The sequence below is a fragment of the Prosopis cineraria genome, unplaced genomic scaffold (assembly GCF_029017545.1).
Source record: "Prosopis cineraria cultivar Desert tree isolate PC_DT_omini unplaced genomic scaffold, ASM2901754v1 PC14, whole genome shotgun sequence".
NCBI lineage: Eukaryota > Viridiplantae > Streptophyta > Magnoliopsida > Fabales > Fabaceae > Prosopis > Prosopis cineraria.
Window position 1 is genome coordinate 27,432,005 of NW_026555345.1, and position 27,321 is coordinate 27,459,325.

At 31.2% G+C, this 27,321-nt stretch overlaps 2 protein-coding genes across 7 annotated transcripts; one reads left to right on the forward strand and one right to left on the reverse strand.

Moving 5' to 3' along the window:
• Positions 1–8,717: 8,717 nt before the first annotated feature.
• On the forward strand, positions 8,718–11,625 carry LOC129293170 (protein PPLZ12). The gene is made up of 5 exons (XM_054930973.1): positions 8,718–9,042; positions 9,529–9,649; positions 9,772–9,863; positions 10,134–10,230; positions 10,990–11,625. The coding sequence occupies exons 1-5, from the start codon at positions 8,848–8,850 to the stop codon at positions 11,358–11,360; spliced, it is 876 nt and encodes a 291-aa protein (XP_054786948.1). The 5' UTR covers positions 8,718–8,847; the 3' UTR covers positions 11,361–11,625.
• Positions 11,626–16,579: 4,954 nt separating this feature from the next.
• On the reverse strand, positions 16,580–22,603 carry LOC129293431 (uncharacterized). 6 transcript variants are annotated; one of them, XM_054931398.1, is made up of 4 exons: positions 19,896–22,603; positions 18,101–18,359; positions 17,721–17,921; positions 16,580–17,177 (listed from the first exon to the last, which is right to left on the reverse strand). In XM_054931398.1, exons 1-2 carry the CDS (start codon positions 22,319–22,321, stop codon positions 18,344–18,346), a joined length of 2,442 nt encoding a protein of 813 aa, XP_054787373.1. In that variant the 5' UTR covers positions 22,322–22,603; the 3' UTR covers positions 16,580–17,177; positions 17,721–17,921; positions 18,101–18,343. The 6 variants fall into 6 exon arrangements, with proteins under 6 accessions (XP_054787373.1, XP_054787374.1, XP_054787372.1 ...); XM_054931399.1 differs by having other exon boundaries at positions 17,316–17,921; XM_054931397.1 differs by having other exon boundaries at positions 16,580–17,921.
• Positions 22,604–27,321: the final 4,718 nt, after the last annotated feature.

Consider the following 27,321-nt stretch of genomic DNA (forward strand, 5'->3'; position numbering starts at 1 on the left):
TCTCCATTTGCCTCATCCTCTGGCCAACACACCAACTTTTCCAATTTATAACTACCACTATATATTAACTAAGTCAAGTTCCTTTTCATTAATCAACTTTCTAATTAATTAATTAATTAATTGCAGCACTTTATCATTGCATTTATATTCAGAGACTCGATTCATTATTTCGATTCATTAGCGCGCAATTAGGATCAACTAAAGCATTAGCTGGTTCATCACATTAGTTAGTTAGTTTCAGGTATTCGACACTTTTTGCTATTCTACTCATCTACTAGATCTGTTTTATGAAGTATTGCACATTTTTCTTCTCGAGCATTGCATAAGTTCACTATTACAAAAATGGCTTACTAGAATACTTTATTTTTCAGGCCAAGCTATGGGGGTGCTTTTCGAAACACATCATACCTAGACACTCCCATAGGCTAGGCTATACGAGTGCTTCTAAGTAGAAGTGTTCTTTTAGGATGACATCCAGGAGGACCTCTTAAAAGATGTTGTGAGTTTCACATAGGAAAAGATCACAACAAAAGTGAGATTTACAAGCATAAAAAACTCTTTCATTTTTTATATAAAGAAAAATGGGATTTATAATATGCTAGTTTTTAGGGTAAGTTTTCCCTTTAAACTTGTCTTCATATTAAAACATGAAATTTTAAGATTATGTTTGTTACATGTAAGTATTATAAATTAAAGGAAGTTAGAAGATGATCACTCGTCATAGAAAAGTGATCAAAGGACTCGCATGACACACACACACACAACAGACATTGTATAACAGACATTAATATTTGATTGTACATATACGCAATTATGAAATAATATCTATGATGATAATCAATATATATATATATATATATAATATATAGTGTACAGAGAGAGGGGAAAAAATTGTCCGGGTGTGTTGGCACTTATCCTGTGGCGCTGTCCACTAAAAGAACAAGCTAAGTGTTGAATATAAATTTGTTTTTTCTGCTATAAAGAAAATTAAAAAACAGGACAGTGTTCAATGCTTGGGGTTGCAAGGAAAGAAATGAATGAGAGAACGTGAATTCTGAAAACAAGGTAGAGAGATACGAACATGCACAACTACAACAACAATATAACAATAAATAAAAAGCTCTAATATATATATATATATATATATAGATTCTGCAGATTCAATGATTTGTGTATGGGTCTGTCTGAATACATTATACGAATATGCTAGAATCCTGATATGGTACTTTGTATTGTACCACTATCTTCTTGTCTGTATTAAATTAATTTTAAGAAAAGAATAAAGAGGGAAAAAAAACATATGGTTCCGTGGATTTTTTTTGTATGATAGTTGTTGATACATTGACACGCACGCACGAATACGTACTCAGTATTTCTACCAATGGATCTCTGTGATCTCTTTTGCTTTGACAAGAAAGAAGACAATTCAATGAATGATCGATTTAACACATTGGTTATCCCATGTGATTCATCTATTACTTCTTTGTATATATTCTGTGATCTAAACTTCTCGATCGGTAACAAGGTTAAAGAAATTGCTTACAGAGCCCAAAAATTAAATATAGTTAAAACTTAATTTTACAAATATATTTAATCATCATGTATTTGGAAGAGTAGGCTCTCGTTAGTGAGAGTATGTCAGTAATTTATCAAAATGGTTAAGCCATCTTAGTTTTTTAAAAAAAAAACTTTCGGAATTTTGGAAATTATTTTTATTACGATGATATTTATCTGGTTCATTTTGGTGATTCACTTTGTTAAATCTAAACATGATGATTGAACCGGCCATGGCCAAGTTGGCATTTTGTTTTGCATTCAGCTTCGCCGTCTTAGTTACTATATTCTTCAACTTCAAGGAAAGTCATCTTCTTAATTACTCCAAAGAAATCATATCATGAAGTACTCCTTCTGGTCCCTAATATAGAGCGCCTTGTAGAAACTTTGGGTCATTTTTAGGTACTTAAAAATGGTAGCAGTTATTTAAATTTATTAACTATAATAAAAAATGTAATGTAAATTTGAATTTTTTTATTTAAATAGAGATAAAATTAAAATTAAAAGTTTATTTTATTTTTAAATAAAATTACTAATTTAACTATCTCTGGTTCTAATGAAATAGTTAGAAGTGTACTCTAATTATAGTATGACTGGAAATAGTATATAATTTGCCAATTGGGTTTCAATTCCATTATATTGTTCAAATTGTCAACTCAATCATGCAAGCACAAACAAAATGTGGGCCTGCAATAAAGTGATGGACTTCATTCAGTCTCGAAATATTAGAGTCGTCAAAATAGGTTTATTATATAGGTTAACAGGCTATTTCATTTAAACTATGAAAAATTTCAGCGAGGGATGCTTGCAGGAGTTTAATTTCAAATCAGGAATAATAGAATCTAAAAACACATTGCAAGTACCGATAAACTGAATTAAAAATAAGATTAAAGTATTTTTATTTTTGAACTATTTTTTGAAGAATACTAAATGTTTTAAATCATTTTTATAATAATTTTGCCCATAAAATAATTAAAGTGTAGTATATTAATTTGTCGTTGACATTAAAAATCCTAATGTTGACTGTTAAAGATGTTAACTAAGACTTGTGTTTGAACAAAAAAGACAAATGTTAGCTAAATGAATCCAAGTTAAGGTGTAATTTTGCCATGTTTTGAGAGAGAATCGTACTACAGACTTTAAAAAGACAAAAAATTGCAATTTGGGTAAAAAAAAATTGATAATGCATTACAGGTCTAAAGGCCTTTGTTACAATTTTTTTTGAGAGTAAAAGTATAATTTTTTCCTTGTATGATTTAAAAACTCAAAACCTGTGTAAAACTCTCATCCACAAAGCACAACACAATATTCATAAACTCTAAACACAATATTCACACGTGTCCAGTTGATTGTAGTTAATATATAAGTCACACAGAGCATGAACAGCACAATGTTCATGAATGTATAACACAATATCCATAAATTCTCAATATAATCTCCATGCGTGTCCAATTGATTTGTAAGTTAATTGAAATATATAAGTCATATAGACCTAGCATGTATAATACAATGTCCATGCGTGTTCAATTGATCTAAAGGTTAATTAAAATATACAAGTCACGCAGATCATGTACAATAATACAACGTCTGTCTGTGAGTGAACAATACTATGTTCATGAATTCTTAACATAATATCCATGCATGTCTATGCATGGACATTCAGTTGAAAATGTATAAATATCGTGTTATGCATCTTTGGATATGGTGTTATATACTGTTTGCATCATTTGTATATTTTATTAAATCTACTAATCAAATAAACACGTATAGACACATCATATTAAGAATTCATGAGTGTTGTGTTATGCACCCATGGTCATTGTGTTGTAGATGCTCTAAATTTTTAAAACACACAAGGACAAAATTATACCTTTGCTCCCAAGAAAAATTATAACAAGGGCCTTTGGGCCTGCAGTGCATTATTAAAAAAATTTTAGGCCTACAATGCATTTTTCTCTCTTTTTATGCAATGCAATTTTCTTTATTTTTAAGACCTGCAATGTGATTCTCTCACATTTTAATTATTTTAAGAATGAAATTGTTACAACATAAGGGCATTCAATAGTCTTTGAATAATATATGTAGTTTAGGAACCAAAATACTCCTTATCCCTTGAATATATGTTTTTAACAATTAAGCTAGTATTTTAACAAAGCACGCTTCTTGCTTTAATTATCAAGTCAAAAATTTGAATAGGTAAAAAGTATTCTTAACAAGTTTTCCTAGTAAATTTACAAGTATATATGTTTATTGAAGTAATAAATTATATTAAGGTGTTAACACATCCACTTTATATTATAACAAGTTGATTAACAACATCAATTTGTACGTAAAATGTATTGTTAACACCTTCTCTAATAAATTAACTAGTATGAATTAGTAAATTTGAATATGTAGAAGATATTATTAACAAGCTTCATCACTAGCTAGTGAATTAAACAATTATACAGTTGCAAAATGATAGTATAAGTTAGGGTTTTAATAAGTCCATATTATATTTTAAAGAATAGAGGGTATTTTGGTCATTTTATATGAACATATTTTCAACTAGTCTCCCTTGGTCATGTGGTGTATTTTTATATTCTATTGAAATTCTCCCTTCAAAATACCTTATTATCATTTAAAAATTATGGTTAACAATTAATTTGAATATGAAACTTTAAGATGTTATTTTATTTTCTCCCTCTATTTTAATTCATTTCAAATGCCAATTGTGCATTTATTTATTGACGCCATCCCCTTTCTCTGACTTATACTTAGCTACCCATAGTTTTTTACCCAGCCAACTAAATATATATTTTAATTTTGTGGAAACTAACAACTTTATAATATATTGAGACCCATAGATAATGACACAAAAGTATGAGATGATATCCCCTAAAATAAGACACCATGTGAATCAAGTAAGTAGGTAGTGAAGCAGAGAAAAAAACCTCATGTTCCTATTATAATTTATAAGGTTACTAAATTTTAAGCTGGTGCGATGCACTTGTATGTTAATTATATGTTTGATTAAAGGGAAGAACAAAATTTTTAATGAGTTCATTTTAAAATAAGATGGATAAATGGAGTTATAAGATTTAAATAGAAAGAAGATGTAAAAGGAAAGAGTAAATTAAATTGATTAAAAACTTTTAATCATACTTCTTCCATTTCCCTTAAACCAATCATGTCATAAGAACTAATAAAAATCAAATGCTAAGTAAATATTAATTTTAAAATTTTATAAAAAAATAATAATATTAAGAACAGTATGTTGATTGATGTTTTTAATGACGATTTTACAAAGAGTAATAACATTTTCTCACAAAATGAAATAACAAAGTATAAATATGTGTAATTATAGATAACTGTATATAACAACAAAAGTATAAATAAATACTTCTTTTTATTCTCCATGCGGTGTTTGGTAGGGGATGTTTTTAAGGAAAATGATAATAAATTTTTTTTAAAATATATAAATGATAAGTTGGTCCTCAAAATATCATAATTTTTCTAAAATCTCTAAAGACTTTTCTATCATTAATAAATTTATATAAATTATCAAATTACCTTTGTCAAAAATAAATAATTCATAAGTTGTGTTTAAATATTCACAACTTTCCTTCTTATATTTGCAATAATATTTAAATTTTTTATTTATTGTTGTATTATTGTGAATATAAGAAGAAAAATTTTAAATATTTAAACAAAACTTGTGAATTATTTATTTTTAACAAAAGTAATTTGATAATTTATATAAATTTATTAATGACAGAAAAGTTTTTAAAAATTTTAAAAAAATTATGACATTTTAATAAATTAAATTATTATTTATATATTTTAGAGAGATTTTATTTTTATTTGTTTTCATGTTTTTAAGATTAAAAATAATCAAATAATTATGTTCGCTCAATTTTTAAAAAAATCAGTGGGCTCCATAAAAAACTACAGAAGGCATAAAATACAATAACCAAAAACAAAAGACTAAAAAACTAAAAGAAATTAACAAATGCAGCCCAACAACACCTTGTGTCCATTTGAGGTACAGCGCCGCAGACTAGTAACAGAGAATTATCCAGGGAAATTTCACTATAAACCCTTAGATCAAAGATAATAAAAAGAGAATTCTTGAATTTATAAAATTTTATTATAAGTTTAAGAAATCAAATTGAAATTAAAATTTTTTAAAAAATGATAAGATTATTCCTATTAAAATTATCTAGCATGACTTATTTGTATTCCTACTAGATGTTATTTTCTATTCGTAGTTCATTTTTCTATTTCACTTATTCATTACAATACTTTCATTTGAATTAATTTCAAGTATTACTTTTATGTTAGCATGACTTGTTTGTGTTCATATTATATGTGGTTCATTATCTTTTAAACTGTTGTTCATTATCCTATTTCATTTGTTCATTATAATATTTTAACTTGAATTAATTCCAAGGATTGCTTTCACACAATGACTTGTTTGTATCCCTATTGTATATGGTTCATTACCTTGCAGACTATTGTTCATTACCCCACTTCATTTGTTTATAGCTCTACATATTTATAGTTTGTTTTTTGTTAAATTTATTTTTTCTTTCAATAGGGACAATCTTGTCATTTTTTAGAGAATTTTAATTCAATTCAGTACCCTAAACTTGCAGCAAAGTTCAAAAATTTAGGGGCTCCCTTTTTATCATCTCTTGTTCAGGGGTCTTCATTGAAATTTTTCCAATTATCTAATAGAGGGCCCTACCACCTTTCAGGTTAGGTTTAAAGTATCTTACTATATAAAAAAATCATATAGCCAAACCCGCCTCTAATCCTCAATCTTTCAGCCTTATTCAAACTGGAATTGTTAAATATTTTTATTTTATTTTTATTTTTTAACCTGAAAATGATATGTGACATTCCACCTTGATATGGGTAAAGGTGCAAATTTAATCATGAAATATTTTTTAAGGAGCATTGAGCAGCCTCTATTATCCAGTGATGTAAAGAAAATTATCAATTATAAAAACAGATTATCTAGAACCTTTCTATCAATCTTGACCAATAGTTATTTCTTTTTGTTTTCATTATCAATCTTAGCTTGAGAGGCAGACACTTAAAGAGTTCTTATATGAAGACATTAAGAACTCTTTGAATACCTTCTTATAGGGTTCAGATTAAAAATGAAGGTAGAAAGATTGAAGAGATTGACGCATTATAGGTCTCATAAGTCTAAAAATTAGCATCTTCCTCATGAATATCTCTAGATAAAAATTCTTTAAATCTTTTCTTCCCAAGTTGAAGCTAAGAATGAAAGCAAGAAAATTAGAGAGAGAGAGAGAGAGAGAGAGAGAGAGAGACTGATGTATTGTGGATCTCATAAGTCTAAAAAGAAACAACATTTGGTCAAAATTGATGAGAATGTGCTAAATGATTCATTTTTTTAAGTAGAGGCTAGTAAGTGTATCTTGAAAAATAGTCCATAACTAAATTTGCATCTTTATTCACTGCCACATATCATTTCAGTCAAACAATTATGGGCTCCATATAAAAAGTTAACATTCATTAAATAAAAATTAACAAAGATTGCTGGATGCTGCACTTTTTAAAGTTGAGAATTTATTTTGTAACATAGTATAAAATAGACTACTCGATGTTATTAGAAAAATAGTTGAGAGTCAAATTTACACCTTTATCCTAGATATTTCATTACTGTAGTTCTACAATAATTATTGATTAGACTTACAGTAGAGAAAGACTCTAACTACTTTATCGAAATTAAAGAGAGATGGTTAAATTATTAACTTGGTCTGAAAATAGAATTAATTTCCAATTTACATCTATTTAAATGAAATTGTTTAAAATTTACATTATATTTTCTCTTATAGTTGATGAGTTTAAAATAGACAATGATTAAAAAATGTTAATTAATAATCCATTAATTGCCTTATATAAATATTAAGAACCAAAAAAACTTTTTAAAAGACACCATGCAACAAAAACTGGAGGGAGTATAGAGGAAGAATGGTCTTCTTTATTTTAATTTGAAGGGAAGGGATTATACCCTATCTAAATTCTAAGACCTCCCATTTCTTTGCAATCCTTGTTGTTAGGAAAGTCAAAAAAAAAAAAAAGAGGTTGAGTCTGATCAACCATTCATTTAAACCCATTTTTTTAATAAAAATTTAGGCTTAAAAAAATGGTATTTTTTTAAAAAAATTAGGCTTTAAAGCGTGGCTTTGATAAATCTTAAAAAGAAAGAGTTCGAGCTTAGGTAACTCTTTTAGGCTTGTTTTATTTTTATCCTTAAAAAATAAAATATTTAAATTAAATTTAAACTTTAAAATATATGTTTATACTTTAATATAAGAATTTTTCTTATTTATTTTTAATTTTTAAATATTATAACTTGTATTTTAAAAAAATATGAAATATTATAATTAAAAATTTTAATTTCTAAAAAATAAAAAAATAAAAATAAAAAAGGATTTATGGGCTTGACCATAAGCCATTTAAATAAGAGCTGAGCTTTAGAAAATAATAATTTTAAAGATAATCAAGGACTTAAGCTCCTACGGGTTGAGTCCATAAGAATCCGGCCAACCAATTTTTTTATCTCTGCTCATTGGAGTTTAATCATATTGGAGACAAGAATTATGGCTAATTGTTCTGTTTTGATTTATTAGTTTTGCTTCTTTAGTTTTAGTGTACTCTTTGTAATTGGGACCCTTTTGGTTGGGTTTTAATTAATTATATTATTGTTTCTGCTGGAAAAAAAAAAATTAATGAAGCAACTAGGAAAGTAAGTTCAACGGGGACGATACTAAAAAATTATTTCACGAGACCAAAGTTTTTTCTATTTTTTAAAATTATCGTTCTTCATATTATGAAAATATTTTAAATTTATGATTCACAAAAATCATCTCCAAGATAACAAATTAATTTTTAATTTATATTTTTTTAAATTTTTTTAAATTATAAATCATTAATTTAAATTATTCTAATTTTAAAAGCCTATTTGGTGTTTTTTTTTTTGGGGGGGTATTTATTTGGTGTTGTGTTAATTGAGGTCAACTTATGATTTCCCAAGAACATTCGTCTCTCATATGGATCAAGCCATAAAGAATTCAAGCCCACCGTTTCATTCTCTGGCCCAAAAAAAAAAAATCATCATTCTCTCGCAATCCGGCTCCGAGGTCGGATTTTCTGTAGTAAAATTTGCCGCGTTAGCGCCATACGCTCTCTGTTACGTCTTCACTCTATAATCAAGCGACCAAGAAAGGGTTTTGCATTTGGCTTATTGATATACAGAGAAGGACGAAGAGAGATATGGGGAATACCTTCTGCTTATTCTGTGGATGCGTTCAGCAGTCAAACATAGCAGTCGTGGAAAGATGGGGTCGTTTCTACAAGTTGGCCGAGCCTGGTTTCCACTTCTTCAATCCATTAGCCGGCGAATGCCTCGCTGGCCTCCTCTCCACTAGGGTCTCATCGCTGGACGTCCGCGTCGAGACCAAAACCAAGGTTCTCTCGCCAGTTGTCTATATTATATTTCCTTCTGCAAATTCAGTTCTTGATTTCGATTCCGTAATACTAATTTGCATTTCCCTGTTTACCATTTTCAATTTTTCTGTTTTGTAATTGTATGTTGATTGCATTCATATATTGTGGGTTGAAGCAAATCATTGTGGGTGGGCTTGATCGATGCGGAAATTCGAGAAAGAAGTCTTATTTAATGTTTTTCGTTTTTGCTTGATTCGCTAATTGATGCGTCCTATTTTGTGGGTTTGCTATCAAAGGTGTGATCGCAAAACAATTTCGTTTCGAACGGCTGATATAGATCATTCATACCTTGAGAGAATGCAGACTTGTTCTCCTTACTTCGAATTCGTGTTTTATGATGCCAGCGTTATTAAAGTTTTAGACTTTTAGGTTAGAGGTAAGTGGTAATGTAATCCCATGCTAGTGTCATATTCACTCCTAATATGAAAGTGCTTGTTCATGCTGCAGGATAACGTCTTTGTGCAGTTGCTTTGCTCTATTCAGTACAGGGTTGTCAAAGAAAATGCTGATGATGCATTCTATGAGTTGCAAAACCCCAAGGAACAGATCCAGGCATATGTTTTTGATGGTAGGTTTAATTGTATTCAGGAAGTGTTGAGATGTCTTTTGCTCAATCATGACTATTCACTTTTCTTACAATTGGACTTTCCTCTCCCAAATTCCAACAGTCTATGTGGTTTGCTGTTTTAGTGGTTCGTGCTATTGTTCCAAGAATGAATTTGGATGAACTCTTTGAACAAAAAGGTGAAGTTGCCAAAGCTGTGTTGGAGGAACTTGAAAAGGTACAGCTTTTATTAAATAATTCTTCCATTTTGTGATGTAAATTTCTTAGAGATGGTCTTGGCATCAGAATCCCTCATTTTTGGATTCATTCTCTGTTTCTTGATGTCAATAAGTGAGAAAATTTTTATATCGTGTGGTTATGCTACGGGCAGGAATAACATGTTGTGTATGTATAGTGATAACTTGTGAATTTAGTCAAGTTAATTCCTTATACCTAATCTTGTTGGTAACTTACTGCTTTGTAAAATCTCTTTGAATTCACATATCAGGTGATGGGAGCATACGGGTATAACATAGAACACATACTGATGGTTGATATTATTCCTGATACCTCTGTACGCATTGCAATGAATGAGATCAATGCAGGTAACTATAATTTATGTTTGCTATGACTTCAATGATTTTGCATATTGTCACAAACTCATTAAGTACTAGCATACTACTTCCGTCCATATATATACCATAGATTTTATAAATGCATGTTTCTCATCCTATCCCACCTCCTTTTCTGAAATTCTGAGGGCATCTGTTTCTAACATTTGAACGTTTTGGAAAGATGAAGTAGACTGGCAACGGGCAATCTGCTTTGAAAGATGTGTTGATATTTGTGCCAATACATTGAACCAATAATAAGTTAGTGACGAGAGACATTATGAACCGTCTATTTTAATAATTTCCAATTTCATTGCTTTTCCATTTTTTTTTTGGTCATAAATCCGGTTAGGGGCTTCTTGGCTGTAGTTATACGGGATTTTATGGGTATTTTGGTGGAAGTTTGGTGTTTGGCACACTTATTTTCAAGATGCAGATCAATCATATATTAGTTTTGCTTTCCACCTTGTGCTTGAAGTTTTAGCTGATAATCGTCGGAACACTAAATGCTTCTTTCCTTGACTTTTGTCTCAACCAATCAATTAGTTTTAGAACTCTTGATATTATCTGTCTGATGAGCCACTGAACTAATTGGTGGTACGGACCTGGCTTTTTTAAGATTCTGTTTATTATCTTTATTATCTAACTTGTGCAAATTTCAGAATTGGTTATCAGTAGTCACCATGTTATCCCGTCTTACGTGTGACCATGTAAACCCATTTATTGAGGATTATTTTCTTTTTTGCTATACAGCTCAAAGAATGCAGCTTGCTAGTGTTTACAGAGGAGAAGCTGAAAAGGTGCTTATGGTTAAAAAGGCAGAAGCCGAAGCTGAAGCTAAGTTCTTGGGTGGAGTTGGCGTGGCCAGGCAGAGGCAAGCTATCACAGATGGGTTGAGAGAGAACATCTTGAATTTCTCTCACAAGGTGGAAGGCACATCTGCTAAGGAGGTTATGGATCTCATCATGATTACTCAGTACTTTGACACAATTAAAGACCTGGGAAACTCATCAAAGAATACCACAGTTTTTATTCCCCATGGACCAGGCCATGTCAGGGATATTGGTGAGCAGATACGCAATGGGCTGATGGAAGCTGCCAGTGCTCAAGTAAATATTGAATGATTTTGGTCATGTAAAAATTACTTCTCTTTCAAGATTACCCTTTTCTGTTTATGGCATGATATGTTTATACTGTTGGATTTGCTGGACAAGTTTTGAATAATAGGACGTTTTAGGATGGTAAGCAGACTGCAGTGCCAGCATACAGTTATTTCGTCTTGCAAATAAACAAGTCGAAAGATGATATCAAAATTTGTTTTACATGTGATGTAGAATGTGTAAATGTTGGGTGATATTATATACGAATAAGCTTGAGTTTTTTGTGCTATACATTGTATGATATAATAATTGTAGCATTTGAATGCATTGGCTAGTACATCCAGTTTGTAATTGGAACCAGACCTAGGCTCTATTAGTTAATTCAAGGCACTGCTCGAACATGATTTTAATGTGTTAAATAGATAGGAAACGTAATCCTAATTTGTTTTCCAGTTGTACTTTTAAGGTGAGGAATCAATCCTTTGGCTTCTCCTGCGTTTCATTTATCCCAATCAACCAGTTCATCCTATGTTTATGCTTTGAATTTCAAGGAGTAAAAGATGCATACGAGACTTACAAAATGCAAAATGTTCTGGAAGATTCCATATTTTTGTAGTTCAGAATGAAGCAACCAATGGTCTTTTTTTAAAAAAAAAAAATTCTTTTGTAAGAAGGAAAACATTGAATATAACATTAAAAAAACGTTAGATTGCAATGAAGACAAAATATTTCAACAGCCATCGCAGATATAACATTAAAAAAACGTTAGATTGCAATGAAGACAAAATATTTCAGCAGCCATCGCAGGTTCAGTATTGCATTTGACCAGGTAAATCATCAGGGGGGAAAAAACCTCTCTCAAAAAGCAATATGCTAATAAAATGTACACTATAAAGCAGCCAACACTAATCTCTGTCTGCACGCGAATTTGAGTCTTCCTGTAAAATGAGGGATGTGCAGACACTTTTGGAACATAAGAAGCAACTGATCCAACCTTCTCTATTTTGCAGGACACATAATAACTGAGAGCCAGCTTTTAGTTGCTTCTGTGAGCTACAGTATTCTGTTTAAAAGGTTGTGATTTAAGCGTCACCCAATTGGAAAATTGTTTCGCTTTTATGTTTACCTGAAAACAGCTACATCCTATGAGGAGTTATGTCTGTAGCATCTATATCAGAAACACCTAGTAAGCTGCGAAGATGAATGGGAGATGGTTGTCCACGGCCCATTTTTTCATGGGAAGTAATCTTATATGCAAGAGTGAAAACTGGTATTGTGCCAATGGTAGCCATTTCCCCCTCTCACTAGGCTTATTGCTAGCGTAAGGAAGTTTTCAGACAGCAATTCAAAACTTCAATCTGACCATCTCATTGAGAATGATAAGCTAAAGTTGAATGTTTTTTAATTCCCATATTAGCCAAAAACTCCTTTAGGAAATTGCTAACAAATTGTAGGATCTTTATTGACTATGCCTCCAGGTGCCTCATGAAACTTATACACAAGGGTAATAGATGCTGACAGTAAAATAGCGAGATAGGACAATGAAGTGGCCATGCTAAAGCATTGTACCTACTGCTACGATCAGATAGAATCCTTTGTCATGAATTTTAGATAAACTCAATGAAATTCGTTTGCTATAGCATACCATGCTCTCTTGAGGATGGTTGATTACTCTTTTGCCTTTCTTCTTTAATATTTGTCCATCTCTTGGAAAAAAAAAAAAATACACATGAGAAAGAGAATTGTTGATCAGATTAGAAATTGAATCTTGCAGAGGAGAATCTTGCTTAATTTTTTCCATAAGTCACTAGGAATAGCGGAGAGTTTCATCTGTCATATGCCTGAGCAAAGTGTGATCAATGCTATAGAACGAGCAGCGTCATCTGTATAAACATGGAACCAGTAAAAAGTAGCCCAGTAAAAGAGAAATGGGCTACTCAGATGGCCCATATAGCGAGATCTAGAAAAGTTCGAATTCTGAAACGAGACTCATTATACTGGGCCATGAAACAACAACGTAATGTGTTTAGATTGCAGCATGCAGACATTTCTTTGGAGGTTACAGCAAAGAATAGATTTAGCCCTATGTTTAGGCATGGAATTAAAATGAAACAAAAAATATATGAGACATGATTCTTGTGCTTAAAATAATCATAAAAAATAGGCGAGGTTCAGTTACTGATAGCAAAAGGATAATAAATATTGCATTAGGAATGACTTCATATTTGATTATCTATACTTTCTTTAATTCAATCAAACATAAATTAAGAGTAAGAAAAAGATTGAAAAGAGAAAGAAGAATACTATAAAGCTAGTTAGGTAAGGATCATACCATATACAATAAACCACTATTAGGTAAGGTAAGGTAAAATGGAGACTTCATGGGTGTAATAGTCTACTGTCTAGTCTCTTGAGTGTTGAGTTCTAACTAATACGACAAAAAATCATAATGAAAGTAATTAACAAGGGGTTTTCCCAAAATCCGTGAATTATCTTCTCATATTCTTAATCAACATGTGAATTATCCTTGAGCTTAATATTGAGGATTCATCTCAAATCTGTTTAATTTTTTTTTAAAGGAGAAAAATTAGGGGAAAGTTGAACATTATTATGGGATGAGATATGATTAAGTAGTGGATGCATTGCTTTGGAGAAAGAAAGGAAAAGGGAATAAAATTAAAAAGCATTCAAGTAAGAATGATGATGATGATAGAGTGAGGGTGGTCACTTTCCCAAAGTGTATAGTAATCCAAATGAGTACTCAAAATCTTGCTGATTGGTGACATTATATCTGTCACTATACTTAATTTGTTACCCCCTCCCCTTCTCTTCCTTTTCTTTTTCTACCAAATTACATGCCATATTCTCCTAACTCTTTTTCCATTGTCTAATGCCAGGACCCAATTCTTTCTTTAATTCTTTTGAGGATCCACCTTTTTTAATGACTATATTTTTTTTATTGGTTGTAGAATATATTTGTATGTGGAAAAAAATTTAAGATGATAATTTATTTTAAAGTAAAAATATGAAAATTAATTTTTTTTGAAATAATCATTAAAAAAAAGAAGAAAAAGGTTATAGTGTGACCTAAAATCTCTTAAATTGGGAGGGGAAAATTCTCAAACAGAACAAAAATTATAGAATTTTTTAGGTCCCTTCATTTTTCCTCTAAGAGTTAAAGTGAGATGAAGATGTGTATATAATTGAAAAGTGGGGACAGTTATGAGCAGGAGAGCCAATTAAGGGCAAGATTGGTGGATGGTGGGAGAAGTAGAGAGACAGAATGAGAAAAGGAAAGAAATGTTAAGCGCAGAGCGAGAGAGAGAGATGTTTGTTTGTTTTTGCTTTGGCATAGTTTGTTTGTAGGGTCAGACACTATATAAGTGGAAACTGCAAAGTAGTAACACCATGTGATAGATAATAGTACAATAATACATTATTATTAATATGGCTTGTAATCTAAGCAACCATATACCAATTCCAATTATTTATTTATCTATTTTGAACTTGATAACCTATTACTTAATTAATTAATTAGCTCTTTATGTCTAGCTCAATAACAAACAAAACATGCTTATCCAATTCTACTATTAACTCTAGCTCTAGCCATGAAACCTTACAAAGAAAATGGGACAAGAATCCATTATTACAATTAGAAAATCTTATTTAACTTGCCATTGTTACTGAGACTATGCATTTCAATTTCAATTTAGTTAATAAATAAATTGAGAAGATGTTATTGAGAGGAAAGATAGTAAAAAAAGTGAGGTAACAAACGGCGGGAGGATCTTTTCTCATACAAGGAAAAAATGAAGAAAAGAGAGAAAGAGAGAGGAAAGTGAAGGGATTTTTTTTAAAAAAAAAAGTTACTTTATTATCGACTCGGTTAAAATTATTCAAATTCAAATAATTTTTAAGTAAGAATCCCGTAAAGTTTAAAGGTCTATTTTGTTCATAAATTTAGAGAAAAATACATTAAACTAAAAAAAAAAAAGAGCGGAGAGAAGACACATTGAGTATTGACTCTTCTATCCTCTGCCTTTTCTCTTTCAATAAATAGTATTAAATATAAATTATAATAAAAATTAGGTTCATGTGAAAATTAATTTTATAATATATGGTATGAAAATCGATAATAAACATTAGTTGATTGATGTGACAAAAAAAAAATCGAACAAACCATTGGTTTTGAAATTGGCAACTCACTGACCACATTATGGTACATGAGAGGAATTATTATTAGAATGTCATAATTGTAATCATAACACCTTAAGATTTTTCAACTCCAAATATCAAAGTTTCAAGCTTTTGTGGTTAGTTAGCTTATTGACGTGAAAAAGATGAAGTATGGGGTAGTGGAATAATTAATCTGTTTGTACAATTACAACCAAAATATTCCCTTTAACATTAAAGTTCACACAGTTAGATTTGAAAATTAAATTATTATTTTACTTCAAATAAATACCAAAGCATCTATAGAAGAAAAGGCACAAAAGTGATTCACAAAGACAGAATTTTTACACATTTTTTAAAGTCTATAGATTTTTGATTTTAGGGATTGATAATTCCTAATGTCACCAGTTGGTTCTAGTAAGGAAATTTTACGTGACATAAAGGTTAGAGAAGAGCAAGAACTTTTTTCTTATCAACGTCATTAGTATTCAATTTTTTTATTAGATGTTTAATTATAATTATTTTATGATTAATTCTATTGACCTTATCACCATGTGCGCTGGAATCCCCTTTTTCAATATCATCAAATTATTCAAAATGCCAAACCGGCAAATCCTAACTCTTCATGATTTTCAACAAAGCCAGCCCTCTTAAATCATAAATGGGCAACACTATTTTTAATAACTATTTATTAGGTTAAATACAAACATTGTTGGATCCAATTGAGAGTAATTTTTTTAAAATATTTTTTATATCAACATAGATTCAAACCCAAAATTTTCTTCCCCATTTTTTCTTTCAAAATATTCAGTTCTTTAAATGACCTACATTAACACCATCTCTAATTTTATTTAAAGAAGAAATACACTAATCTCTATTATTTGAGGTTTTTTAATATTCATATACTATTTTAATATTTTATGTGTTATTAAATTAACCTGTTGGAATTTGATAAAAGATCAAAATAATATTGAACTAAAAATTAAATCTAAGTATAAAAAAAAAACTTTGAATATAATTTACACTAAATGATGTTCAATTATAATTACAAGAGAATTGTGCAAGCGGGAAGAAAAAGGAAAAGACAATAAAGATTAATCATGTGGGAACATTGAAGGTGGGAAGATTCTTGCAAAAAAGATGTATTGTCCTGTGCCAATCATCACAACCTCCATCTTCCTTATAAGAAGGAACCGTGTACAATGAAACTAAAATTATGCCATACAATACAAGCAAAGAATAAAACCTTTACATCAAAATAACAATTAATATTAATAAATAAATAGAGGGTGTTTTTTTTTTTTTTCTCCTTTTGGTTGGTAAGCAGTCAGAATTGCTTGGCCTTGCCGACATGATGGACTGTCGCTACACCAAATTAAGTAGAAAGATAAACCAGAAATGAAATCAGCAATACAGCATTCTACTCTACCACTAATTACTTCAGTCCCCACATCTTTTCCTTTTACCTCCTTGTTTGACTTTGAGAAACCCTCTCATTATTTCTGGCCTTTGAGGTCGGTGGATAAACTCAGATCCATGTTATGAGATCATGGATATAGTTGGAATCCGCATTCTTGGCAGTAAATAAATTACTGCGTACAATACTGTAAAAAAAGAGAGATAAAAGTAGATTTCATATCAGCGCTGCAACCAGATTAATCAGAGCACCTGCAGCAGAAGGACATATTGGTTAATGATTTAATCAATAGTGAACTATATTTCTCATTCAAAGATTCTTTTCTGTTTTTTTTTTTTCAGGGGAAAAAAAACTAAGAGTACTCTGAAGGGAAGAGACTGACTTCGTACCACATGCAAGAGAAATTTAAAAGCCAATTTCTGTATCTCATGGATTTAAATGTTGCACCTGCTCATGACAAAAGCCATGCATGCACAGATGAAGTGGCAGAAGTAACATCAACCCTAGTGGGGAAGAGGAAAATGCTTGCCTTAAGTGGATATGGAAAAATTCTCAGGTAAATTTGATTTAATTATATCTATATAGTAGGACCCACTTATCATGTGTTTACGTGTTCATCTGTAATTGGTTTGATTCACTTGAGAATTTTCCATAGCATATATCCCATGTCAGTATACACTCCTACCAATTCCTCTAATTTTTGAACCAAAAAATGGTGTCATAGGCATATGACAGTGACAGGAAGATTGAAAAATAGTATGAGATGTAATCAAAACCAGAAGTCTTTGAACTACCAAGTTGCCGTTCATGGTAAAATGAAATCGCCTGAAATTGCATGCAAAAACAGCTAAATAATGTTGCAGTACACCATTCATCCATATCATGTAGCTCCTCATGCCGACAGGCCTCCTTGCTTCCACCTTTTTCTTGGCCTCAATCTTGCTTCCACTTTCCCAGAGACTTTTCAGCAATCATGGCGAGCCTAGAGGTTAATTCTGCAAACCACCAAATTTCAGATAAACAGTTTGCACATGGTCCCATGATTAACTCGTAAATTATCACAAAGAAAAACTACTGTTTGAAAAGTTACCAAAGGTTGTGGGACAATTAGCTGAGCAGAAACAACAAACACAGAAAGAGAGAGTGGATAGATGTGAAGGAAAGCCACTTATACCTCACTTTTCTTTGACCATGACATATTAAAGCAATGACTTAGACAACCACTCTCTCCATGTGGGCCTAACCAAATTTGCAGAAAAAAACACACCCAGTGATATGCTTGCCAGGCATTTTTTTTTTTTTTTTTACGAGTGTCTTTTTTGGCCACAAAGATTCTTTCTTGTGCTCTTCCGAGGTTGACCCAGGTCAGGTGTCATGACCAATTTTCAAATTTATGTTTGATGTCCACCCTGCTGGTTCAAGCATCTCCAACTCTGCAACAAAAACAGTATCAAATTCAAAATTTGGGAGCCAATGCTACTTTTGTGAAACTTCGCAGCTTCCTTCCACAGGAAAACAAACAGCATCTAGTGGCAAGTGTACCCCATGATCTCTGGGATAGGGTTCCATCATTGAGTTAGAATCTTAGTTATTGAGTTTCTTGATATTCACTCCTCTTCGCACATATGGGTATCTCTATGTGAGTTATTCAAAATTGAAACGCCAAAATCATGTGATCTTTAGTTAGGGTCAAGCATCATGAGGACCACTCCTAAAGATGTCTGCAGCTATGTGTCTCTATTTAGAACGAAAGAAAGAAACCAGAAGAAAAGGGGTTGCGAGAATGTCAATCTGTTAAAACACAGAAAGAGACTTTGCAAGAGGAAATGCAATCACGAGCATTAACGGCCCTCTCGGGAAGAAAGAGACTAGGAGAGAGAGCAATCACATGCACGTTCCACTTTGGAAGTTTGAGTTTGCTTGAAAGTGGACTTATGTCAAGCTAGTGACTCACTGGTTTGCACAGTATTTTTTAATACATGTTGACTTGTGGCAATTTTCAAAAACTTTATGACGAGCAGACACAACTGATGAATTGAATGTGAAATTCTTCATCCAATCATAAGTATTCAAGAATTCACTCAGTTCTTGTTACTAGAGAAAAATAGGAATAATTACTAGTATATGCGCTTCTTGACAAGCACAAACCCCTTGCTAAAGAGTCTGAGTATCTTGAATTTCGATATCGAGCAGTTTGCTCAGCAGTGAAGCCTTTTGCTCTTTGGTCCAACTCAGCAAGTGTTTGGTGTTACGGCAATGATAGTCACATAGTGAGATAGTTTGATTTACACAATTTAGCATCACAGGCTGAGTCTTGAGAATATATTATTAATGGTACATTAAGTCATGAACCAACTCAACTGGATATTTCAACAAAAAGCCATTCACTATTTTAACTTCATTTTATCTGAAGGGATCATGTTAAATCCCAACCCCCTTGAAAAAAATTAATTAAAGGATGATATCTCTACAACTTAGTTATTGCCTTTTTATAAATAAAATAAAATTGCTCCAACAATCAGGTTTTAATGTCTAGATATCTTGCTTTCATACATGATACCAAGTTTCCAACATCACTCTCAATGGCAAAAAAATACAGGAATGACAGTTAGTTAACAACCAATCCTATATTATCCATTGTAGACCAATTTGACCAATTTTTTATATTCATTCCACAAATCGCTATTAGAACTCGTGTGATATTCTTCTTTTGCAAGGGTTCATTCTTTTCGAACCATAACCCAAAGTAATGGCTGAAAGAAAGATTGGATTCATCAAAACTCAGGGTGATGCCTCAGTCATCAACATGCTTTAGAGATCCCTTCCTTTATCCTTCAGTTTCATTTCAATCACAAGTCACAAAAAATTTTCCACCACAAAATAATGGATAAAAAGAAGAGTTCTGGAAAGAATATGAAAAATTCTAGAATTACAGAATTCTATGGGAGTTCAAAAGAAAAGAATATTACACTAAGGGTGCATCAGCAAAGACCTCAGCCAGCATGCCATCCTCACTGCCTGTCATGGCAAACAGTTCTGCATCCTTTTCTTCCTCATTCAAAATGTCTCGCCTCTCAAGCTTGGCATGACCGGCAATGTATATCATTTTCTGAGCTCTTTCCAATGCAATTCTTGAGTGCTTATTCCCAGCAATTTTTCTCATGAAAGACCAATTGCTCTTCAATCCGCACGAGGTTGCATGGAGAAAAATAAGCCTTACTGCAATCTTCCCCAGGGATTTAAACTCACTTAAGCAAGTTTCCCAAACAAGTCTACTACTCAGTGGGTTTGCAACTTTCATCTTCCCAGTCACTGGATCCTTTTGTTTCATTTGAACAGCCTGAGCATAAAGTGGGTCCAGCCCTTCTGACCTCCACTTCATGAGCTCCATTAACACAATATGAGCTTCTTCTTTAGAAGCTAGCCTTGTCAATAGCTTGTCTACATCTTTCTCTTGTTCACGTGTCAAGCATCTGAACGGAGGAAGGTACTTTCCACTTGTGTCTTTAATCAAGTAGAGTGGGTCGAGAATAAATGCAGCTGACCATGCAGGGTGGTAATTTTTTCTGAACCTTTTTTCAAGTATTTTCTCCACAGGTCCTTCCACTATGCTATATTTTGCACACCACTCCTTCACTTTGGCTCTCAGCTCCTCCCAAAGAGGAAGGCATCGACCAATCAGTGGTCTCTCAGCCTCCATGTCACGAACCATTGCTTTGATAAGTTTTACAAGTGAATAAACTGCCTCCAATTCATTCCAAAACCTGTCACTTTGAGTCAATTCAGCAACTTCCCTTGCTAGTGGATCCTCCATGCATGTTACCTTAAACGAGTCCTCCAACATAACCATTTGGATCACTCTAGCACAGCTCAAGAAGTCCTCCAACATTGGAAAGACAGATGCGAAGTTCTTAAGAGGATCACATTTAAGTGAAGGAACACGAAGCAACCCAGAACACTCAAGCTCCTGCATGCGCAATTTGAGAAAACTATTCCTGACATGGGATTCATTGTTTATAAAATTTGCAACCTTTAAGCAATTTTCAGTGACAACCCTGAAAAGTGGGAGGTCGTTGTTAAAGTCCTTGATTAAACTAATGAAGCCCTGAAGCTGACAAGGGATATTTACCATCCAATGATTTTGAATCTCCAAGTTCCTTAATGCTTTGGCCTTATATTTATCTGCTACAATTCCTGCACATCTCTGCACAGAACTCCCACTAATACTCGTGACTGTTTCCCACAAAATCTCCTCTGCATATTTGGGAGACACAACTCCGCCGGTGAAGACTGCCTTTTGGAACACACTAGCCCCATTCGGAAGATTCACAGTAAACTTCACCAAATTCTCTCCTCCACAACACAAGCTATACCAATTATTGTTCTTCCAACCTTCGCTAGCCACTTGGAAAAACATTGCATCTCGTATTTTGGCTTCTGACTCAGTCTCGGCCTCATTGAACTTGGCATCAAGTCGAGGACCCGATATCTCACGACGCAAATTCGTTGGCAAACCCACTTGGCTGAGAAAGGCTTGAAACTTTGGGTGCTCAAGGGTCGATAAAGACACATACCCGCATGACTCGTAAAACCAATCAGCGAGCAAATCTATAGCAGAGTTAATCTGTTCCCTGCTCAAAGCAGGACAAGGAGAGGTCTTGGGACTCTTGAGCCTCTTCACGCTGTCTTCAAACATAGCCAATGCACATAAATCTTCCTTCCCACCAGACAAAATCAAATGTTGTTGATTTGTCCCCATGTTAAGTTGGGTTGGTGAGTATCCCAGTTCACTACAAAATCGAGAGGACTCAACCAATGCTAAGGAATGATTTTGATAAGGAGAAGTGACACCCATATGAGGAGAGCTTCTCTTCTTGTTGTGATTGTTTGAATTAGGCAAAGCCACAGAAGATATTGGCATAGGCGAAATTGAAGAATTGGGTCTCAAGCCAGAGCTGAAGTTGGGGCATGTTCCCCTCTTCAAGTGCTCCGAAGCAGTTCTCGACGGGTTTGACGCAGAGAAAACGGAGTCACACAAGGAACATTTGAGCTTCACGGATTTGGGAAGGCCAGAATCAGAGTTTCGAATCAGAATAGGCTCCAAATGCGCCCAGTACCAAGCTCCTTTTCCCTTCAAGGCTTTTGTCCGCACAGTGACTAAGCCTTCGTAGCGCTTGTTCACAGTCTTGACGGCGATGTCCTCGACTGCAGCGGAAGGAAGAAGCGGGTCAGTGGATGTTGAGTTCGTGGAAGTCATTGCACAAACGGAGTTCAAATGAGTGTTGAGATTGGGCTTCTCTGGTTCCCTGAGATTCAAGGTGAGAACCGGGCTCTCATATGAAGTTGAGCTATTGGTAAGTGCACCAAGTTGACAGCGGGTTTCGTTTTGGGGCATTTAGCCATAAAGGGTCACACACCGACGTGACGGAGCTAGTGGGTTTCGCCGGCGAAACAAGTAAGAGAAGGTTGGAATTGTGAAGTGTGGATGGTGCAAGAGGAGGAAAGCGTACGAGTACAAGGTGGTGATTGAAGTAATATGTTGCCGAGAGGGATGTAGTGTATATTGAGGAGGTGGGGGGGGGGGGGAGAAGTGAGCGAGAGTTAGAAGAAGAAGAAGAAGAAGAAGAGAGTATGAGGATGGGACATGGGGAAGATAGAGAGAAGAAGGAACAGAAGGAGGATGGAAGAGTGGCGTTTGTTCAGAGGTAGGGGACGCATAACATAACGAGTCAACGAAATTTGTATTTCTCAACCAAGAAAAGGTGAACTTTATCTTATTTTATTCTTTTTTCAAGTTTCTCGTGGTGAGTAGGTAAAAATAAAACAAAACTTATCAGGAAAATATTCTATAAAAAAACTAAAGACAAATTACGTTTGAAGATTTTAACTTCACTTCTTGTGTGATCTCGTTCGAGATGGTTGAGGTAATTGAATTAAAGGTTTTATTAAATTTTTTGATTATCATCAGAGCAAGTACAGTAGTTGAATTTATTGGATAAAAAAATTGAACAGAATTAATGTTTACTCTAATTTTATTAAAATAATTATGCTAATATGCAATAATTATTTTAATAATCATCTTCTTATTGTAATTATTAACAAAATCAAAGATCTTTTGATACATGATTGGTCAATTATTTTTTATCATGTTTTCAAAAAAATTAATAAATATATAGATTGGATAATTTATTAAATCTTGCTTGACAACTTAAATGTTTAAATTTTTGATAGTTCGTCTTTTGGTTAAAAAAATTTTTTGTATATTGATATAACTTAGTCTCTATCTACATGATTTTTTTTCATGGCTTTTGTGAAAAAAAAAAAAAAGATTTTAACTTGAGAAACTTTTGAAACAACATCTACAACCCTTCTGGATAGTCAAAACCCGAGTACGTCGAGGATTAGTTATTCTGGCGATAGCATCATTTTTTCCCCCTTTTTGTAAGAGTTTTTAAATTTACATCCAACTTTGATGTATTTGTGTGGGTGGGTGGGAGAGTATCTCTCTTTTCTATGAAAAAAAAGAATGTATTGGAGATAAAAGTAAAAAATAAAAAATAAAACAGATAAATAGACATAGTGGTAATATATATATATATATATATATAAAAAAATTATATTACGAGAATTTAAAATTCAATTTTCAAGAAATTCAAGGACGTATAAATGTGAAGTAAAATTTAAAATTTAAGGAATTTTTTGTTTACAAGATATGTATTTGAAAATAAAATATAAAAGATAATGTGGACTTCTTAAAAAAAAATAGCCTTAGTCGTTAATTTCATAATATTTTATAAATGACAGAGTTTTAATATGGCAATGAATTAATCAATCAGGCATAATATATTTTCAAAAATTGCACATTCACTCAAAAAGATAAAAAAAAAAATTATACTCAGATGTGGATGTTCAAACTATAAAATATTTTTAATGTTTTAAATTTAATTAATATGTTTTTTTTCTAAAAGTGTTCTTAATAAATAAATTATTTTATATTTATTTTACAATAACAAATCTTATTAAATAAAGATAAATATAAAATTTGTGTTGATTTAAATATATTTAATTAATTATTTATGAATAAGATTTGATTAAAAGTATTTTATATTTTTTTAAAAAAGGAGTAATTATTTATAATTGAGAAGTTAAATATGCTGCCCAAAACTCTATTTTGACATTTAGCAACACTTATGCCTATGTATTAGGCTTGACATAAAATCACTAATCAATGTTGAAATAATGGATTAGGCTTGATCAAAATAATCTAAGTGTTGTTCGTAATCAAGTTTTGAATTTTGATAATATAAAAAAAATTTCCGTGCATAATATTTATATATCTACATGACATATAATGTTTCTATTCATAGATAATACGACTTATTTTAAATTTCATTCATGTAAATACAAGGTTACAAGGCTGTAATATTTAATATCTTTTAAAAAAATTTCTTTCATCAAATTTTCCATCTGAAATTCTATTAAAGGTATCCACCATTAGCAAACACCATTTCATGAAAACATTCCCAAAAAAGAATTTTGACTTTTGAGAACCTCATACATTTAATTCATTATAGTAATTTTTTCCGGTTAATTTTTAATGAAGCCCTTTAGACAGTCATCTTATAAGTTCCGCATCAGTGATGGATCCAGGATTATTTTATGAGGGGCCAAAATTTCTTCTATTTATGGGGTCAATATTTAATTATAATTTTTTTTGGCAACCAACTTTTAAAAAATGGCTTCAAAAATTTAGAAGAAGATAATCATGTGCTGGTCTCTTAAATCTGTCACCGTTCCTTATCAAATTAATCCATGAAGCTCTGTTTGAGAAAAAAATTCAAAAAAAAAAAAAATCCTTCTATATATAAATGAATTTGACCAGATTTAAGAGAATACTATTTGTATTTATGAATTAATTTGATTTTTCTACTCATCTTCTATGATCTTTTGTGAAACATTCTTCTATCATGCCATACATCCACATAAAGATCAAATTTTCCATTCAATGTAGATTTGATTCAAAGATCAAATAGAATGGGGAAAAAAAAATTCATTCCACATTAGGGTTTCAATAAATTCAAATAGAAGCAAAATGTTTTCTTGCTATCACTAAAAAATAAGAGTGTTTAAAGTCAATCTAAATTAATCACACCAAACCGATATAAACTGATTAAAATTGATTATAAATAAAGTTTTTTTTTTTTTTGACAAAACTGATTGGTTCGATTTGGTTCAAGTTTTTTCTTTTAAAAACTTGAACCGAACCAAACCAAATCTTATTATATTTATCATATATTTTTATAAATTCATCAAAGTTTTTTTTCTTAAAAAATTTGAACCAAACCAAATCAAATCTTATTATAATTATTATATATTTTTATAAATTCATCAAATTTTTTTCCCCTTATTAAGTTTAGTTATTTGTAAATAATTAGTAAAAATAAATTACAATTAGTTAAATATTATTTATAATAATGTAATTTTTAAATTTTATAATCAAATGTTTTAGAGATAATACATTAATTTTTAATAGTTGAATATGCTAATTAGTTGTTAAAAAAATATTTTTTGTGCTCAAGAGATTTTTTCATTACAAATAATAATTAAAAATTAAAAATTATCAGTGAACATAAATATATATTGATGATCATAAAAAATATCTCATTAAAAAGATTCAAACTTGATAAAAATCTAAACTAAATTGATTAAAAGAAAATATTAAACAAATTCTAGACTATAATGAATCAATTGATTCATTTTAATTTAATTTTAAAAAAATTAAATTAAATTAAACTTGTGAACACTTTTAGTCAAAAACAAAATATTTATTTTATTTTATATTGAAAGATCCATGCAAAAGGTTTTTTTTTTTAAAAAAAAAGAAGGGACAAAAAGTCAAAGCTATTTGTAGCATGTGTTGTGGTTGTTAAGCATATGGGGTGTAATGTCTTATTCACCTTTAAACCAAAAATCAAAAATAAAATAAAGAGGCATTCTTTTTTGTGAACTTTGGGAGCCATGAACGCCCAAATTATGCAGTGATGTACTCAGTAGCAAACTCTATAATTGGGTGCTTTTTGCAATTTCCTTTTTTTTTAAATGAATATCTTTATGTTGAGTATTTTACCATTTTTTTTTAGGAAAAGAATATAATTTATTTGAGTAGAGCTTAAGACAATCAACTGATTCTGCAGTTATCACAAAATGATAAGTAATTTTTTATTTTTAAATTCAGACCCTTTTTTTTTATATGAATTATGATAATCGTCAGATTCCTTGCATGGATGATCAGAAAAGTCCACCTTCCAATTTAAGAAGTTTAGGATTAAACTTAAAGCTTCAAGAGATAAATATTAAAATATCTTAAAGATTTCCTGTATGCCAGGAACACCTTATTTGAATTGCTTAAATCAGATAACCAAAACTTGTTTAAATCAAATGTAAACGACAAAGATTTTTTAAATTTAAAATTATTAAAAAAAACGTTAGAATAAAAAAAATAGTTCAAACCCCTAAAAACAAAAAAACACTTTACTCTGTTAACCTCACATGGTACTTTATAATATTTTTTTTTTCTAACTTTAACTCTGTAGACAGTTGATTCCAATAATAAAAAATGCCAACATTAAACTTTTAAACATAGAGACATTGATACATTAAGTTTAATTATTTAAAATAATAATAATTGATATAAAAAATTATTGTTTGAGAGTTGAGACTAGGAGTGAAAATAGGCTAGACTGAACTAAGTTTTGATAAAATAAGCCTAAGTCTGTATGATAAATTAAAAGTCTAAATTCGACTTGAAACTCACATAAGAATTTTTTCACGGCTCAAGCCTGAACTTACTTAAAGTTCAGCTTGGCTTGAAAGGTTACGTAAAAATAAGTCTTTTAAATTGGGTTTGTATTTTAATTTTAAATGTTTTAAATATAGTTTAAGACTTTTATAGTATATAATATATAATTTGATTTATCGATTACAATATATAATAATTAAAAAGATTTATCAATTACAATACAATATAATAATAAAGTAATAATATTAAAATTAATATACAAATTCAATATGATTGAAAACATAACTAAAAATAAAAAGGAATAGACTGATTAAAAATCAAATTATGAAATTGATGTGTTTATGATATATTACCTAATACATACATACATACATACATACATACATACATACATACATAATGTGTGCGCGCGCGCGAGATCTATCAACCTTGCTAGTTATGCCTTGAAAAAAATAAATTTAAACTTTTTAATTAAATAGATCTAATTAAATATTTGAACTTGGTCTAAACTCATTTAGTAAATAGGTTAGGTTGAGTTTGAAGTAAGTTAAAATATAGCCCCCTGTTGGGGGCCTAACTTATTCTCACCCTTAGTT

Excerpts from the sequence above, each read along its gene's own strand:
- LOC129293170 (XM_054930973.1), top strand. The coding sequence starts at position 8,848 with ATGGGGAATACCTTCTGCTTATTCTGTGGATGCGTTCAGCAGTCAAAC. Across the intron at positions 9,043-9,528 it reads GCGTCGAGACCAAAACCAAG|GATAACGTCTTTGTGCAGTT; the intron begins GTTCTCTCGCCA and ends TTCATGCTGCAG. Across the intron at positions 9,650-9,771 it reads CCAGGCATATGTTTTTGATG|TGGTTCGTGCTATTGTTCCA; the intron begins GTAGGTTTAATT and ends TTGCTGTTTTAG.
- LOC129293431 (XM_054931396.1), bottom strand. The coding sequence starts at position 22,321 with ATGCCCCAAAACGAAACCCGCTGTCAACTTGGTGCACTTACCAATAGC. Across the intron at positions 19,759-19,895 it reads TTTGCTGATGCACCCTTAGT|GATAAAGGAAGGGATCTCTA; the intron begins GTAATATTCTTT and ends ATGAAACTGAAG.